The 17,396-nt window shown below is 32.7% G+C and overlaps 1 protein-coding gene across 2 annotated transcripts in view; it reads left to right on the forward strand.

Annotated features, from left to right (window-relative positions):
- LOC134685184 (calcineurin-binding protein cabin-1-like) overlaps positions 1-17,396 on the forward strand; it is a 103,477-nt gene that overhangs the window by 61,203 nt on the left and 24,878 nt on the right. For both annotated transcript variants that reach the window (XM_063544670.1, XM_063544671.1), the window contains exons 10-21: positions 190-290; positions 1,343-1,409; positions 2,919-3,159; positions 4,010-4,323; positions 4,920-5,002; positions 5,710-5,780; positions 6,532-6,682; positions 7,648-7,725; positions 8,056-8,095; positions 8,932-9,008; positions 10,306-10,442; positions 10,698-10,768. In XM_063544670.1, the coding sequence (XP_063400740.1) occupies positions 190-290; positions 1,343-1,409; positions 2,919-3,159; positions 4,010-4,323; positions 4,920-5,002; positions 5,710-5,780; positions 6,532-6,682; positions 7,648-7,725; positions 8,056-8,095; positions 8,932-9,008; positions 10,306-10,442; positions 10,698-10,768 (1,431 nt within the window). The remainder of the gene's footprint in view (positions 1-189; positions 291-1,342; positions 1,410-2,918; positions 3,160-4,009; positions 4,324-4,919; positions 5,003-5,709; positions 5,781-6,531; positions 6,683-7,647; positions 7,726-8,055; positions 8,096-8,931; positions 9,009-10,305; positions 10,443-10,697; positions 10,769-17,396) is intronic.

The raw sequence follows: 17,396 nt of genomic DNA on the forward strand, positions 1-17,396 counted from the left end.
TTGCCATCTCTTGAAATGCTACTTGAAGGTTTTCCGAATGCTCAGTTTAAATATTTTTTCACAAGTATAATACCTACCCATGATAAATTAAGCATAGAAAGAATGCATTTTTTATAATATGCCTTTGATTTTATTAGAATAATATTTCAATGTATGACATTTTATGACATTTTATGATACTATTTTTAGTTTATCAATGAGTGTTTAAAGCTGGCTGAGGAAAGAAGACAACTATCAAAGCCTAAAATGTTACAAATGGTCAAATTACCAGTCCCTATACAGTTATATACGTAAGTTTTAAAACTCATTTCATTAGACAAATACATTTATTGAAAGTATTAGCCCTACACAGTGTAAAGTTAGAATATGTAGATGTACAATATAATTTATCCTGATGGCATTGTAAAAATTTGCATTTACTAACTTGGAAAACTATAAAATTTATTTTAAAAATTTATTTCAGTTTTCAACTAAAGCTTTAAGTTTTCTGTTTGTGCTTTATTATATTGTATCTGAAAAGCGTTAACTTTTACCTAAAAACAATGAGATGTAGTTTATTTGCCAATCATCCACCAGAGTGGATAAAAGAGGGACAAAGGAAACCAGAGGGAAAGTCTCATAGATAGAAAATAAACTTACAACGTCATGGCTAAAAATAAAAAAAAAAACAGACAAATAATAGTACAGAAGACACAACATAGAAAACAAAAGAGTAAGGACCACAAACCCCACCAAAACTGGGGTGATCTCAGGTGCTCCGGAAGGGTAAATAGATCCTGCTCCACATGTGGCACCCATAAAGATATCAACATAAGTTCCATTCAAACTTCAATAGACGACTTTCAAACTTGTGCACTAACCTGTAAATTTCATTTGCTAATACTTATGATTATGTTATTATGTTACATTAAGAACCGATTGTTCGATGACATCTTTGCCAATTACTGTAAACCAACTTAATTTCGTGAGTAGGAAAATAACGCGAAATTAAATTGTCGTAAATATGTAGAACTTGTATATTTCCTTATCAAAATACATGAAGTTAATTAGAAAATCACGAAATTAAATCGCCGCGAAGTGAACTAGTTGGGGATTAACGCAAAATAAAGTATCCGCAAAAATAAGTTGGTTTACAGTAACCCTTTTGTGACAGGTTTGACTTATTTATAATAAAAAATGGGAATGGTGTATACTAAGGAAAATCACACAGTATTGTCTGCATTTTTGTTGTTGGAGAGGCAAGGTGTCCAAAGAACACATCTTCTTGTCTTTCCTATATAAGAATTTATATGCTTCTACTACCAGTTAAAAGATGTAATGAAAATATAATTGTAATTTACAGATGGTGTAGCCTAGGAGAAGCCTTGTTGGCACTTTACAAGATGCTGAAGTCTTCTGATCCACCTGTTGTAAGACAACTATTATTATCAATTAGTCATGTACACAATAAAATATAAACGCCACAGTTTGTTGATAGACCACTTTCGAGTTCATCAGTCACCTGTATCCCTGCACTATTTACGTTTATCAAGCGTCTTAGTGATCATCATTGTGCAGGATAAACTAGAAATAATGGTTGTTCTGTAGGTACTTAATGACAATTCCATAATGACAGCAATGCTGAATGTCAATTTTGAGAAATCAATTTGCCGAATAATTTGTACAGTATAGAATTATAGTTTTCCAACAACTCGCTCAACATTGGCATGGAAGTGACGACGCCCCTAAACGCACAAATGACGTTCACTAAAACCAGAGTTTTTGACGGAATTGCATGGAACTCGAAAGTTGTCTATTGGAATGTAATGTTGGCTTGTTACACATACTAATGTCCTTATTCTGCAACCTAAGATATTGAGTAACTATGCATCTCCACCACAAAATAAAATAATGTAAAAGTTGATTTAACTTAGTCCTGAAAATTATGTATTGCTTTAAGTTGAACAACAGAAAAAAACTGTCAGATCAATCATTTAGATTTCAGGAGTCAGATCAATCATTTAGATTTCAGGAGATGCTGCAAATAAGGTCATTACAATTTAAAATGTAAGGTTTTTTTTCTTTTTTGGCAGCAATAAAAATTTAAAAAAATGTTTCTTAATGTATTTGTTGATTTCAAGTACCTATAGAATGAAAAGTTGATACCTTATTCTACGAAACATTCTGATGAAGTTTTCAAATTAGATGTGAATCAATTAATAAGTAAGGTTGTAATTATACCCCCGCTTTAAAATTATACCCCCGCTTTAAAAAAGGGGGGGTATACTGTTTTACCTCTGTCCGTCCGTCCGTCCATCAGTCCGTCCATCAGTCCGTCCGTCAGTCAGTCAGTCCATCCCACGAAACTTTCGTCACATTTTTCTCAGGAACTACACATCCACCCTTTCTGTAATTTGGTATCAACATTTATATATGTCAGCCATACCGTGTGATGCGTTTTCAGATTCATCACTTGACAACTTCCTGTTTACCGAACACATGTATGATTTTACACATGATAGCCAAGTTGAAAATTTTCGTCACATTTTTCTCAGGAACTACACATCCACCCTTTCTGTAATTTGGTATCAACATTTATATGTCAGCTATACCGTGTGATGCGTTTTCAGATTCATCACTCGACAACTTCCTGTTTACCGAACACTTGTATGATTTTACACATGATAGCCAAGTTGAAAATTTTCGTCACATTTTTCTCAGGAACTACAATACAAGGATTTCTGAAATTTGCTTTCAGGATTTATATAAGTCAGCTATACAGTGTGATGCGTTTTCAGATTCATCACTCAACAACTTCCTGTTTACCGAACACTTGCATATTTTTACACTATTAATACTATCCACTTGCGGCGGGGGTATCATCAGTGAGCAGTAGCTCGCAGTTTCACTTGTTTCAACAAAATATAAACACTTTACAGAGTATGGGATGTCGTGTGGACTTTTCAGCTTACAATGGAGAGGAAAAAGTTAAAGAGGCAGAACAACCAATGGAAACAGATGCTGCCATGACAACTGATGACATGATAGTAGATGATGTTGATGAAGCAGCAGATCAGTTTGATTCTAAGACAGTTACCTCCCTTGAACAGTTCCTGTCAAATTTACCAGCTGACCAAATGACAGAGCTACTACAAAGTACTCCACCAACACCAGGCTCAGGTAAAGCGTTGTAAAAAACAAAGATTATTTTTTTGGATAAATTCTATTTTGTATTGTAGCATGAGATGTGAGATGATCTTTGTTATTTAGTGGTTGTTGTTTGTCGCTGTGTACAATATTTAATTGTTCCTTGTTTTGTTCATATATTAGGCTTTTAGTTTCCTAGTTGGAATTTAACATTTTTCTTTTCGGCTTTAATAGCTGACTATACGGTATGGGTTTTGTTCGTTGTTTGAGTTGCAAGTTGTTATGTTATTTTGTCACTGGTGGAGTGTTGTAAACTGTTATGTTATTTTGTCACTGGTGGAGTGTTGTAAACTGTTATGTTATTTTTGTCACTGGTGGAGTGTTGTAAACTGTTATGTTATTTTGTCACTGGTGGAGTGTTGTAAACTGTTATGTTATTTTGTCACTGGTGGAGTGTTGTAAACTGTTATGTGATTTTGTCTCTGGTGGAGTGTTGTCTCTTTGGCTGTCATAATGCATCATCTTTTATTAAGTTGTCTATATGGAGCTCTTGACAAATATTATATTTTAAGTTCCATAAATTTCTCCCTCCTAATTTAGACATAATTGATTGAAGTAATTTCACACTAAATAATTATAAAAAAAGAGGTCTGAAAATTTCTGAAAACAAACTGAATTAAAGTAATGCAATATTAGCGAAACAAAGAAAAAACTAAGCACACATAATTTCTTTAAACATATGTCCATATGTGACCTAGATATTTTGTAAATTTGTATATATTTTATTCCCAGTTGCACAATAACATTCAGAAATTATAATTTTATACCAATTTCTTTGTGTAATTAGTTATAGACTAGTGATTAGGAGTTAATTTTATTGCAGTAACAACAACCGTTCAAGATCACAACACCAGTGTAGCATCACCAATGGAAACAAGTGCCATAACTCAGGCAGAAAGTGTACCAAAAGTTATCACAGATGATATCCCTAGAGAAGGAACTGTATCTGACAATAAGGACACTGAATCAGCAGAAATGTTGGCTAAAGATGACATTTCAGAGGAAACAAAAGCTGATCCTTCTATTGATACGTTATCCAAAGAACTATTTCCAGCAGACAGTTTGTCAAAATCAAAAACACCTAAGAGAAAGAAAGGTTTCTTGGAAGATTTTGGTGGGAAAAGACGATCTGCAAGGGTAAGATTACAATAAGCCCACCACTCAAGAAGAAACAATTTTATCCAATTTCAATTTTCCAACTTCATATTTCATATTTGAGCTCAAAATGCAACTTAAACATGAGAAACATGATAGCCTTGGGTTGAGGGAACATGCATAAATTTTGAAAATAAGTATCACAAAATTTACCTCTTAAAGTATGGAGAACCATTGGTGTCAAATAATGGGGGTTTGGATAAGCTTGTCATATGAATTCACAGCATGGTTAGGAATAAAGAAGGATAGTTTAAAGTAAAAAGTAGAATGATAGTAAACATCAAACATCAATTGAAAATTTGAGAATACATTGGATAACAGGTTTTCAAAAATTGATAGAATATTATATATGTTTGCAGATGAAAATTAAAGACCTTGACCTTGTGTAACAAGAAAAAAGTTATTATTTATAGTTTATTTAATATACTTTTAATAGTAAACCATTATTTATTTGAAATAACAAATAGGTTTAAGCACTGCAAAATTAATTAACTATAATGTTTTAAAGTTATATATAGGAAAGTTATTCCTCAGAGCTCAGTACCATTGTTATTCAATATACCTCTATGTTATTTCAGGTTAGAAATACCAGTAAAAGAAAGGAAGAAGACTGTGTTAACTTTCAGGGATTATTACTCACGTTCTTACCATCAACACTCAGGTATTACTCCATCCTCCAGCTTCCTCATTGCATCATTCAGCGGAGGTGGAAGAGGGAACTTCAATACTAATTTGATAAGGGGTGTTACTGGGGTTTTATAACACCACCTTTTTATGCCCCATTTATGGGCATTATGTTTTCTGGTCTGTGAGTCCATTCATCCGTGTAGTTGGGACACATTCTTGTTTATATATAATTTATCTTTGAATTATGATTCCAGCAGCAGATGAGAATCACATTCTGGCATAATCCAGAAAATTGAAAAAATACCACCTTTCCTTGGGGCCCAGATTCCCCAAGTAATGTTTGCTTATGGCGAGACTTTAGGCTGTGAAAAAGTGACAGGGCTTTTCATATAACAAGTAATGGGAACTTGATTGACTTTATCATATATTTCTAATAAATTTATTACATCCATTCACAATTATAAAGCTGGAAAATGTTGTCTATTCTAGAGGCATGTCCTATCTACTTGTATGTAAGAAGTGGACCCCCTGAGCATTCAGCTTTAGAAATCTTTATAGGAACAAGCCTTGATAAACAACTTTGTTGGACAACTGAAATTTCATTTGAATATCACAAATCCCATTTTTCAACAATTCATGTTCCATTTCTTTACTAATGGACATATGAGGAAAGAATTTTAATATTGTATTTAGAAAGATACCATGTTGATATTAGTAAGGGATGAAATACTTTTTTTTCAGGGACTTTGATGAAGAAGTCAGTAGTGGATTACTACAGCCAATGGAAGAAACACCAGCAGCTAAACCAGCAGGTAATTAAAAAATAACCTTTAAATTATTTCTCGTTATGGATATGAATTATAAGATTAATACTGTAAATTTAGAAATTATTGCATGCATTTATTATTGCGATTTTGTCATTTTGGACTAAAATGCAATTTAAAGTTTTGCGATATTGTGAAAAACCTGTTCAATTTATTTAAAAAATTTCAAAATGTGAGTTGAAATTATTGGGATTATAATCCTGTTGCATTTTTCGTAATTATAAAAACATCGCAATAATTTCTGAATTTATAGTAGCAATCAGGTTTCTAACCAAACTACAGAAAATGAAAGAATGAAAGAATGAAAAATATATAGAAATAAAAATGACCTTTACATGTTATGCCAGACTAAAAATTTGACTAGGACACATACATTTAAATTTTACATATATCAATAATATTTGACCACTTCTGTCCTTTTGTACAGTAAATACTTGAGTAATTTTATGAAACAAAATGAATTAAAGGTGATTTTGGGTATGAGATGGTAACCTACAAAACTAAATATTGAGGTCAACATGACCTTCAACAATAGACAATTGTTGATATGCTGTAAAAGGTTGTCCTTTGATCTGTTTCTTACAAAACTAGGGTAACATTTTAACAATATTTCCTTACTACAGTCATTCAGTATAAAATAAATCTATTTTCTTTTCTTCTACTCTTCTCATTACTTTCAAACCTTTTAAGAACAATTGTCTTCATACTAAAAATTATATACACTACATCATCTTGACAGACCCTGTGGCATTATGTTCTGCTAAAAGTCTTTGTGATACAGAGAAGGAAGAGATTCGTCAGTTACTGCTGACCATGCAGAAGAATAGTGGCTGTTTAGATCTCATGATGCAGTTTATATTCAGATTAGCTGAGAAATCTAATCTTAAATGGTTTGTATAGAAATTATTGATATAATGATTTACATTCTAGTATGATGTGCTTCATTTGCCTTATGAATAAACCCATGCTCTAAATCCAATAAAATTTGTTTGCACATGCGTATATTGACTACTTCAAAACCGTAACGTGTTGCACTTCAAAATTGACATATTTGACCTAGATATGACAACCGTTCATGCTGGTTGTTGAAAACTCCTACCTCTGAAAAATCACATTGCCAGTTGTTTGCTTGTTTACAAACAAACAAAGGAAGGTTCATGGAAGAGCCTACACAAACGTTTCACACCTATACACATCGGACATATAAATTACCTTAATTGTTCTAATCAGAATCGAAATAATTGATGCAAGCTATACTTTATTGTAGTATTAACATGGTTAGGCATTATATTCGTGTTATTTTAGCCCTCACTAAGGCTCAGGCAAAAATAATCACGAATATAATGCCTACCAATGTTAAAACTACAATATAGTATAGCTTGCATCAATTATTTCTAATCAATCAACACTTCAATAGTTCCATGAAATATTCATAATTTTTGCTTCTGTGTAGTAATATCATCCATAAAGGGTGTAATTAAAATTTTGGTAGGGTATCATTTCTTTATCTTTACTGGAAACAAAATTGTCTTCAGCAATTTGGCCAATAACAATTAAAAGTTTACATAAGGAGTTCAACTTGGGTACTTATTTTGATCATTACTAACAAATACTGGGAAAAAGAAAAATAGTAACTAGTAGTTTTTCCTGTTTTGCATCATTGAACTTTTATGAACCATGAACATGATGAACAAAACAGTTTAAAAATTTTGATAATCTGTATTAAATTCATCAAATAACTTTTTTTTTCATTACATGTAATGAGCAACATTCACTAATAAAGTGAAAAAATAAAATTTAATTGCTTACTCAACACTTATGATCTATATGTATATATTTTTTTCATTTCCCATAGGCCAGTTGGTCTGACTGGTGTTTTTCTGAGGGTATACAAGATGGTGAGGAATCATTTTGACCTCCCTGATACTTTTTGGTATGTTTATATCATTTTACTATTTATTGAGTAATAGACTGTCATTTTATGTAACAGATAGACAATTTTAAGATTTTAAAACGTCTAGCAATGGAATTTTTGCATTCAAATAAAAAAAAATTATTTATATTCATATTCAGAAGTTTCACTCTTGTCAAATTTTAGTTGGGATAACACAGAATTCACATACTACTAGAAGGTATCCAAAGCATTTTAGAGGAACTTTTTCTATGATTTGAATTTTGTATGGAAATATTGTTATTATCTGATGATGCTTTTTAGAATTTGATTTTAATGTTTCAATGTAATTGTTAATTAATGATATTTCAGTGATGATGAAATTGATGACAACTTGATAGAACTTGGAAAAGTGAGTACAATGTCAATTTTGTGATTTGATTCATAAAATTTATTCTGTAAATGCACATAATTTCCCTTTCAACCCTTTCTAGCTCATTTTGTTGTCATTCCTCCCTCTCCACTATATTTCATATTGAATGTTTATGCAATCATACAAGAGGAAACTTATTTAGAACAAACAATATATCTTTAAGTTACGTTTGTGTGACAGATTGTCATAAAATGATAGGAGGATAAAACAATGAGTTCAATGAACTTTGAGGGGGATTATTTTTAATGCAGTCACTAGCTTGTCGATACCCAAGTGGGTCTCATTGAGCCCTTAGTGTGACGCGGGATTGCCGAAGTGTGACATGTGAAAGTCAAATTATTGTACCGTGAAAACAGGAAATGAAGTCTAGCGGGACATGGGAAATAACAAAAAAATGAGAATTGCTGACATACATAGTGTAAGTGGGATACGTGAATCTGACAAAACAGTAAGCGGGATCCGGGATCAGAACTCCCCAATGGGACCCCAACCCAAGGGTGTAGGTTCATACCCTGCATTAACAGGTGGTAAGATTCTTTTGCAAGTATTCAGTCAAACATCAGATGTTCTCTCTGAGCACTTCAGCCTCCTTTATCAATAAAACCTGGCTGCTACAATTTGGACAGGAGAATATAAAGTGGTATTCAACACCAACAATTAATCTATAAATCGGTTCTATTTCTGTAAAATGTGTCTTTATACTAATACTTGTATTTACATTTCTATAAATATACCTGATGTTTATAACTTGATGAGTACTGGTCATCTAAGCTTGTTGAATTCATTTGAAATAAGTCAGATGTTTTCTATTGTAGACATTACTATTATATTCAGAACTACAGCTTGACAATTGGACCCTAACCAAATCCAGATTCATGTCATCTCCTAGACAGTATGTATTATCTATAAGTACTACTCATTCAATTATACTGAGAGTTGAGTTTGTGTTGTGTGGTAATTTGGACTATCTGAGACATACTGAATAAAAAAATGGAAATATACCTTCACCAGCATCTCTCTTACTAGGGGGTCTAAGTGTGATGTGGGATTGCCGATTTTTTGTAAGTGTGACAAGTGAAATTCAAATTATTGTGCTGTGAAAAAGGGAAATGAAGTCTAGCTGGACACGGGAAATTACAAAATAATGAAAATTGCTTATGAACATAGTGTAAGCGGGATACAGAAATCAGACAAAACAGTAAGGGGGATATAGAAATTGGACAAAACAGTAAGGGGGATCCGGGATCAGAACCCCCCAATGAGACCTCTTACTAGTAATACATTTTCAACACTATTATTTAAGGAATGACTGTAATATTTTTTCTGTCTATGAAGAAATAACATAAAAAAATTGGTGCACACTGAATAACGCGCGTAGCTGGTTATTTAACTGTGTGCACCACATTTTTTATGTTATTTCGAATAGACAGAAAAAATATTACAGTCATTTCTTATGATTTAATTCTAAATTCTATTTTAAACCATCGAAAACCATGAAAAAAGGTTGATGATGTCACGGTCACATGACTAAATTATGTCTATGGACTCATAACAAAATAACGTCAGCCAATCAGAAGACTGCTACATCCAAAATTAAATTATTATGATATACACCATTGTACATTCATTAGTTAAAGAATTGATACTGAATTGTGGTAATGTAAAATATGAAATTGAGAATAAAAATGGGGAATTTGTCAAAGAGACACAACCCGATTGGAGAGATAAAACAGCTGAAGGCTTTCAATGGGTCGTCAACACAGCTAGAAAATCCTTCACCTAAAGGCATGGTTCAGCTGGCCCCTAAACAAAAATGTGTACTAGTTCAGCAATAGTTAAGGCCATACTAAACTCCAAAACATTTAAATGAACTAAAATTAAATATGAATTATATGAATTATATACTTTCATTCTTAGTGAAATTACAAAAAATAAGCAAATACTTCTAATGTTTAAATCCCAATTTAGATGATTTAGGGTTTGCACATATGACACAGACACATGTCTATTGATTCAGATTTTATGTTGATTTCTTTTTAGTTATTTATTTCATTAATGTATTCTGTAATTTACATCTGCTTTTACTCATATTCATGTGCTGAGGCTAATGTGATGTGCTTATAAATGAAATACCAAAGTGATGGCAAAGCAATGTTACAAAAATGAAATAAGAGTGTGATATTTTCCAGCCCACAAAGTCCAGGAGTTGCTACAGTGAAGGAATCTGACCTACCACCTTACTATTATGACGATGAATACTTCATATCAGGGATGATCTCAAGGCCAGATGTATTTGGCAATTTCTGGTCAGAGTATTGTGTTAGAGGTAATATCATACTAGTTAACAACTACTTTTGGGATCTGACTTTTAAAAATACTTTTGGGGTAGGACTGAAAAAAAACTGTAAATTCTTATGATTAATTGGTCAATGTTAAGTTTATGTGTTATTTTTAAAGCATTCTTTATTAATTGTAGATACAGTATTAGAGTCATAATAAATTCCCATCATACCATTTTCTTTTAGAAGTGTGTGAGTCACAACTTAAAATTATAAGTGAATTATTTATTTGTTTTTTACAGTTTATTGGTTGAAGGCCAAGTTTTACATGTTACAAAACAATATGGAAGATGCTGTTTTCTTTTTCAAAAAGGTAATCATATTCCTGGTTATACAAAGCAGATTACTTCAATTGATGTCTAAATTTTACATAATAAAAATGGTTTGATTTACATATAAACTTGAAACAATGATAAGTTTGTAATCACACTTACACAGAGTTATCTCTGTTATCACTATTATGATAGACTTCAAAATGTTGCAATAGTTAGGAATGCATATTAATCAATTTAACATAACAAAGTTAGGCAATTGAGTCAAGTTATCAGAGCAGACATCAATTTATTGTGGATTCATTATTATTCGTTACATACGGGTTTTCATGGATTTCTTGTGTACTGGTGAACCATTTCCGTTGGAACTGTTACGGCCAGAAATCGCCTTTAAATTGTAGCCAACAAAAGACACAAATCAATAGTAAAATTTAACAATATTTAATATACAAAAGTTTACAAAAGGTAATACACAAATATTACTGTTAACTTAACTGTCAAAATATGAGTCCAATCTGTTATCTTTATCTGTATCCGGAAATCTTTCGGAATCCAATTTGAATATTACGTTCACTACTAATGTCACAATCCCGTATGATGTTGTTTAGCAAATAATTATATAACTGTGCAGTTTATGAGTCACTGGAACAATCACAGAATGATTGGAACTTTCTAGAATGATCCTTATAAAAGATGCGTAATTTAAACTTCTACGTTATTCCAGAAACTTCCGTTGTAACTTTCCAGGATTTTCCACAATGTTCCATTATAGAGTGTTCAAGAACTTTCCATGACAACACTATATATACAGACACTACAGTTAAACTCTCATAATTAAACTTGGACATAGACATTGATAGACATTAGTATTCACAGCATTTGGATTGACACTTTTATTCTACAAACAACATCATACTGGATTGTGACATTAGTAGTGAACGTAATATTCAAATTGGATTCCGAAAGATTTCCGGATACAGATAAAGATAACAGATTGGACTCATATTTTGACAGTTAAGTTAACAGTAATATTTGTGTAATACCTTTTGTAAACTTTTGTATATTAAATATTGTTAAATTTTATTATTGATTTGTGTCTTTTGTTGGCTACAATTTAAAGGCGATTTCTGGCCGTAACAGAAATTGGGGGCTCGTCCGGGATACTGAACATATTTTATTCAAAATTTGTTTAATATTTTTATTATAACTAGCCAACAAAATTCTACAAAATGGCATTTGATGCTGGTAAATTTTTGAAAACGCCAGACCTGGAGAGTTTTGATAATTTAAAGAAAGAGGAATTAGTGTTGCTTGCTAAACAACTGAAATTAGCTTTTAAAGTATCTATGAGAAAACAAATTATAAAAAATTTGGTTATAGACAAACTAGTTGACGCAGAAATTTTAGGTGAAGAGGCTCTTGAACTTAAGGTCGAAAATGTTGACGCCTTTAAATTAAAACAGCTTGAATTAGAACATGAACTTAGATTAAAAGAACTGGAAATGAAGGAAAGATTGGAAATGGATAAACAAGAAAAAGAAAAAGAAGATGAATTCAAATTAAAACAAGATGAACTTAAATTAAAACAGGCAGAACTTGAAATGAGGGAAAGACTAGAGATGGAAAAGCTGAAAATTGAAATGGTCAAAGAAGAAAGCAACACTAAAGTCCAGTCAAAATCAGATTATTTTGATGCAGCAAAAAATATACGTTTGGTTCCAAAATTTTGTGAAAAAACAGTCGATAAATATTTTCCACAGTTTGAGAAAATTGCTAATAATTTGAAATGGCCAATGCCGTATTGGACTACCATGCTGCAAAGTGTTTTTGAGGGAAAGGCCGCTGAAATATACTCTGCACTTCCATCAGAAAAAAGTTCTGATTATGACACTGTGAAACAGGAAGTTTTGAAAGCCTATGAGCTAGTACCAGAAGCATATAGACAGAAATTTAGATCTTATAAAAAGTTTGATTCGCAAACCTATGTGGAATTTGCTCGGGAAAAAGAAGATCTATTTGATAAATGGCTTACTTCAAAGAAAACAAATAACAATTTTGATCACCTAAGACAATTGATGTTATTAGAAGAGTTCAAACAATGTGTTCATTCAGAATTAAAAACACATTTAGACGACAAAACTGTTGAGTCAATACATGATGCAGCTGTTATATCAGATAATTATACTCTTTCACATAAAAGAAGTTTCAAGGGTCAAAATTATAATACTTCCAGTGGAAATTACAAAAATCAAAGCACTGAGCATACTGATAGTAAGCCTGTTCCACAGAATAAGAGTCAGTCCAGTTATAATATGTCTAGTTCAAAATTTGATACTTTTGAGAAGAAGTCACTGACTTGTGCTTATTGTAAGAAGATTGGTCACCTGATGGCTGATTGTTTTAGACTCCAGAAGAAGAATGAACGAGATATTAAGCCAAAGACCAGTGCTTGTACGACACCTTATATTACCAGTACATTGGAATGTCCTGCGCGTCAGGCTTTTAAGTCCAGTTTTTGTGATTACATGGAGGAATATAAACCCTTTATGTCTGATGGGTTTGTTTCTATTGTTGATGATACCACTCTTCAGCCTATTAAGATTTTACGGGACACTGGAGCTTCTCTATCTTTATTGTTAGAAGGTGTGTTGCCTTTGTCTGAGAAGACTTCTGTTGGTGCCTCCGTTTTGTTACAAGGTGTAGAGTTGGGTTGTATAGATGTTCCTCTTCATCGTATTTATCTGAAGTCAGATTTGATAACTGGACCAGTTGTTGTAGGTGTTCGTCCTAATCTCCCTGTTGAGGGTGTTACATTATTGCTAGGAAATGATCTAGCTAGGAACAAAGTGGTTGCTGAACCAATTGTTACCAGTGAACCGGTGGTGGATGTTAAATCACCTGAAGATGATGCTGAATTGTATCCAGCTTGTGTTGTTACTAGGGCGATGGCTAGAAAACAACAAAATGAGAATTTGCAAGAAGACAAATTTGATTACATGGACCTTTCTGACACTTTTATAGCTGACATTGAAGGTCCTGGTAGCTCAGAAAAGGCCATTACAAAACCACCTAGTGTTAACAAGAATGTTATTATGCCATGGCCAGACGTTAACAGTCATTCATTAGACCGAGAAAATTTATCTAAAGAACAACATAAAGACCCTGAGGTTCTTCAGCTCAGCCAGAGGGCTCAACCACAGGAGGAAGCAGACAAAGTGGCCGAATGCTTTTACCATCAGGACGGCATTTTAATGAGGAAGTGGAGGCCTCCTGATGCTACACCAGAGGAGGAATGGAGAGTGGTGTACCAAGTGGTGGTGCCTAAAGTTTATAGGCAAGAAATTATTGGTCTTGCCCATGACACCCCCTTGGCTGGACACTTAGGTATCAGGAAGACTTACCTTAAGATTTTGCAGCATTTCTACTGGCCTAAACTTAGAAATGATGTTGCAGAATACTGCAAATCATGCCATATATGCCAGGTTGTTGGTAAACCTAACCAGAAAATACCACCAGCACCACTTCTGCCTATTCCAGCCTTTGACGAACCTTTCAGCAGAGTTCTAATTGACTGCGTTGGACCTTTACCAAAGACCAAAACAGGAAATGCGTATTTATTGACAATCATGTGTACATCTACCCGCTTTCCTGAAGCTATTCCGCTCAGAAATATCAAGACACCTACTATCGTCAAAGCTTTGATCAAATTTTTCACATTAGTAGGACTTCCTAAGTCTATACAGTCCGACCAGGGATCAAATTTCATGTCAGGTTTATTTCAGCAAGTCGTATACCAGTTAGGGATTGCTCAATACAGATCAAGTGCTTATCATCCAGAATCTCAAGGTGCCTTAGAACGTTTTCATCAAACATTGAAGAACATGATTAGAACTTTTTGTCTTCAATTTGACAGAGACTGGGATGATGGAGTTCACTTTCTACTTTTTGCAGTCCGAGAGGCTGTTCAAGAATCCCTTGGATTTAGTCCCTTTGAGTTGGTACTTGGTCATACTGTAAGGGGACCGTTAAAATTGATTAAGGAAAAGTGGCTTACTGAACATACTGACTTGAATCTTTTAGACTATGTATCTAGATTTAAAGAAAAATTGTTTACTGCTTGTCAAATTGCTCAGAAAAACTTAAAAAATGTACAGAACAAGATGAAAATATGGTATGATAAAGATGCCAGGGACAGAGTTTTTGAGCCTGGTGATAAGGTACTTGTATTTTTGCCAGTCCCTGGACATCCTTTACAGGCTAAATATTGTGGTCCTTATACAATAGAGAGTAAAATTAATGATTTGAATTATATTGTAAAAACTCCAGGTCGGCGCAAACAAAATAGAGTGTGTCATATTAATATGTTAAAACCATATTTTGAGCGTACTAATGTACTATGTGATAGTAAACCAGTTGCCACTTTAGGCATGGTTAAATTTGAGAACAATCATGACAAACCAGATGTAATTGAACCAACTTTTAGTTGTAAAACTATGGAAGAGACAGTTAGATTGAAAAATTCAGAAATTTTGTCAAATTTAGATTCAAAACTTGCACATCTGTCTTTTGATCGTAGAGAAGAAATAAAAACTTTGGTATTTTCTTTCAAAAATCTTTTTCCAGATGTGCCTAACAAAACAACTGCTGTTTGTCATGATGTTGATGTAGGAGATGCTTCTCCAATTAAGCAACATCCTTACCGGCTCAATCCACTCAAACTTGAAGTTATGAGAAAAGAAATTAAATATATGCTTGACAATGATATTATTGAGCCGAGTAACAGTGAATGGAGCTCTCCTTGTCTCCTTGTGCCAAAACCAGATAAAACTTTTCGTTTCGTGACTGATTTCAGAAAAGTAAATTCAGTCTCAAAATCTGATTCCTATCCGATTCCAAGGATAGACGATTGTATTGACAATATTGGTCAAGCAAAATTTGTGAGCAAATTTGATTTATTGAAAGGTTATTGGCAAGTTCCATTGACACAGAGAGCTCGTGAAATATCAGCTTTTGTTACACCAGATGGCTTATTTCAATATACTGTAATGCCGTTTGGCATGAAAAGTGCTCCAGCTACATTTCAAAGAATGATCAATAATGTTATAAAAGATTTAGACTGTTGTTATGCTTATATTGATGATCTAATTGTATGTAGTGATAGCTGGGAACAGCATTTAACACATTTGTATGATACTTTTGATAGATTGTCAAAATCAAATTTGACTGTTAATCTTGGTAAAAGTGAATTTTGTCAGGCCACTGTTGATTATTTAGGGCATACAGTTGGTCAAGGTCAAGTAAAACCTATAATGGCTAAAGTGGAAGCTATTTCCAAATTTCCTCCTCCTACAAATAGAAAACAACTTATGAGATATTTAGGCATGATAGGATTTTACAGGAAATTTTGTTCAAATTTTGCTACTGTTGTTCAACCATTGACTCATCTTTTACGAAAAGACTCTAAATTTATCTGGAGTGAAAATTGTCAAAACGCTTTTGAAAATAGCAAATCACTTTTAATTAATAGTCCAGTTCTGATTACTCCAGACTTTGAAAAACAATTTAAACTTGCCGTTGATGCAAGCGATGTAGGAATAGGAGCTGTTTTATATCAAGAGACAGATGATAATGTTGAAAAACCTATATCATATTTTTCTAAGAAATTAGATAAACATCAGAAAAATTATTCAACTATTGAAAAAGAGTGTTTTGCAATGTTGTCAGCACTTCAACATTTTGATGTATATTTGAATCCCACTGTATATCCTATTCTTGTTTATACTGATCATAATCCTCTCACCTTCATGCATAAAATGAGAAACAAGAATCAGAGGTTGACTAGGTGGAGTTTATTGTTACAGGAATATGATGTAATTGTAAAACATATTAAGGGTAAAGATAATATAATAGCTGATGCTTTATCTAGAGCTTATTAAATCACTTTGTATATATTATGTATTTTTGTTCATATTATTCATGATAAGTTTTTGTTACACTAAAACTTCTTTTAAGGGGGGAGGTGTTATGATATTGTAATGATTATGTTTATTTATGTTGGCCTAATTTGTGTTGAATGGCCTGATAGTTGTTTACCAAATAATTATATAACTGTGCAGTTTATGAGTCACTGGAACAATCACAGAATGATTGGAACTTTCTAGAATGATCCTTATAAAAGATGCGTAATTTAAACTTCTACGTTATTCCAGAAACTTCCGTTGTAACTTTCCAGGATTTTCCACAATGTTCCATTATAGAGTGTTCAAGAACTTTCCATGACAACACTATATATACAGACACTACAGTTAAACTCTCATAATTAAACTTGGACATAGACATTGATAGACATTAGTATTCACAGCATTTGGATTGACACTTTTATTCTACAAACAACATCATACTGGATTGTGACATTAGTAGTGAACGTAATATTCAAATTGGATTCCGAAAGATTTCCGGATACAGATAAAGATAACAGATTGGACTCATATTTTGACAGTTAAGTTAACAGTAATATTTGTGTAATACCTTTTGTAAACTTTTGTATATTAAATATTGTTAAATTTTATTATTGATTTGTGTCTTTTGTTGGCTACAATTTAAAGGCGATTTCTGGCCGTAACAGAACGTTTAATGAATAACAATTTTTTTTATAGGAATCCAAGAAAA

This window comes from Mytilus trossulus, chromosome 9, assembly GCF_036588685.1.
Source record: "Mytilus trossulus isolate FHL-02 chromosome 9, PNRI_Mtr1.1.1.hap1, whole genome shotgun sequence".
In the NCBI taxonomy this organism is placed as follows: Eukaryota; Metazoa; Mollusca; class Bivalvia; order Mytilida; family Mytilidae; genus Mytilus; species Mytilus trossulus.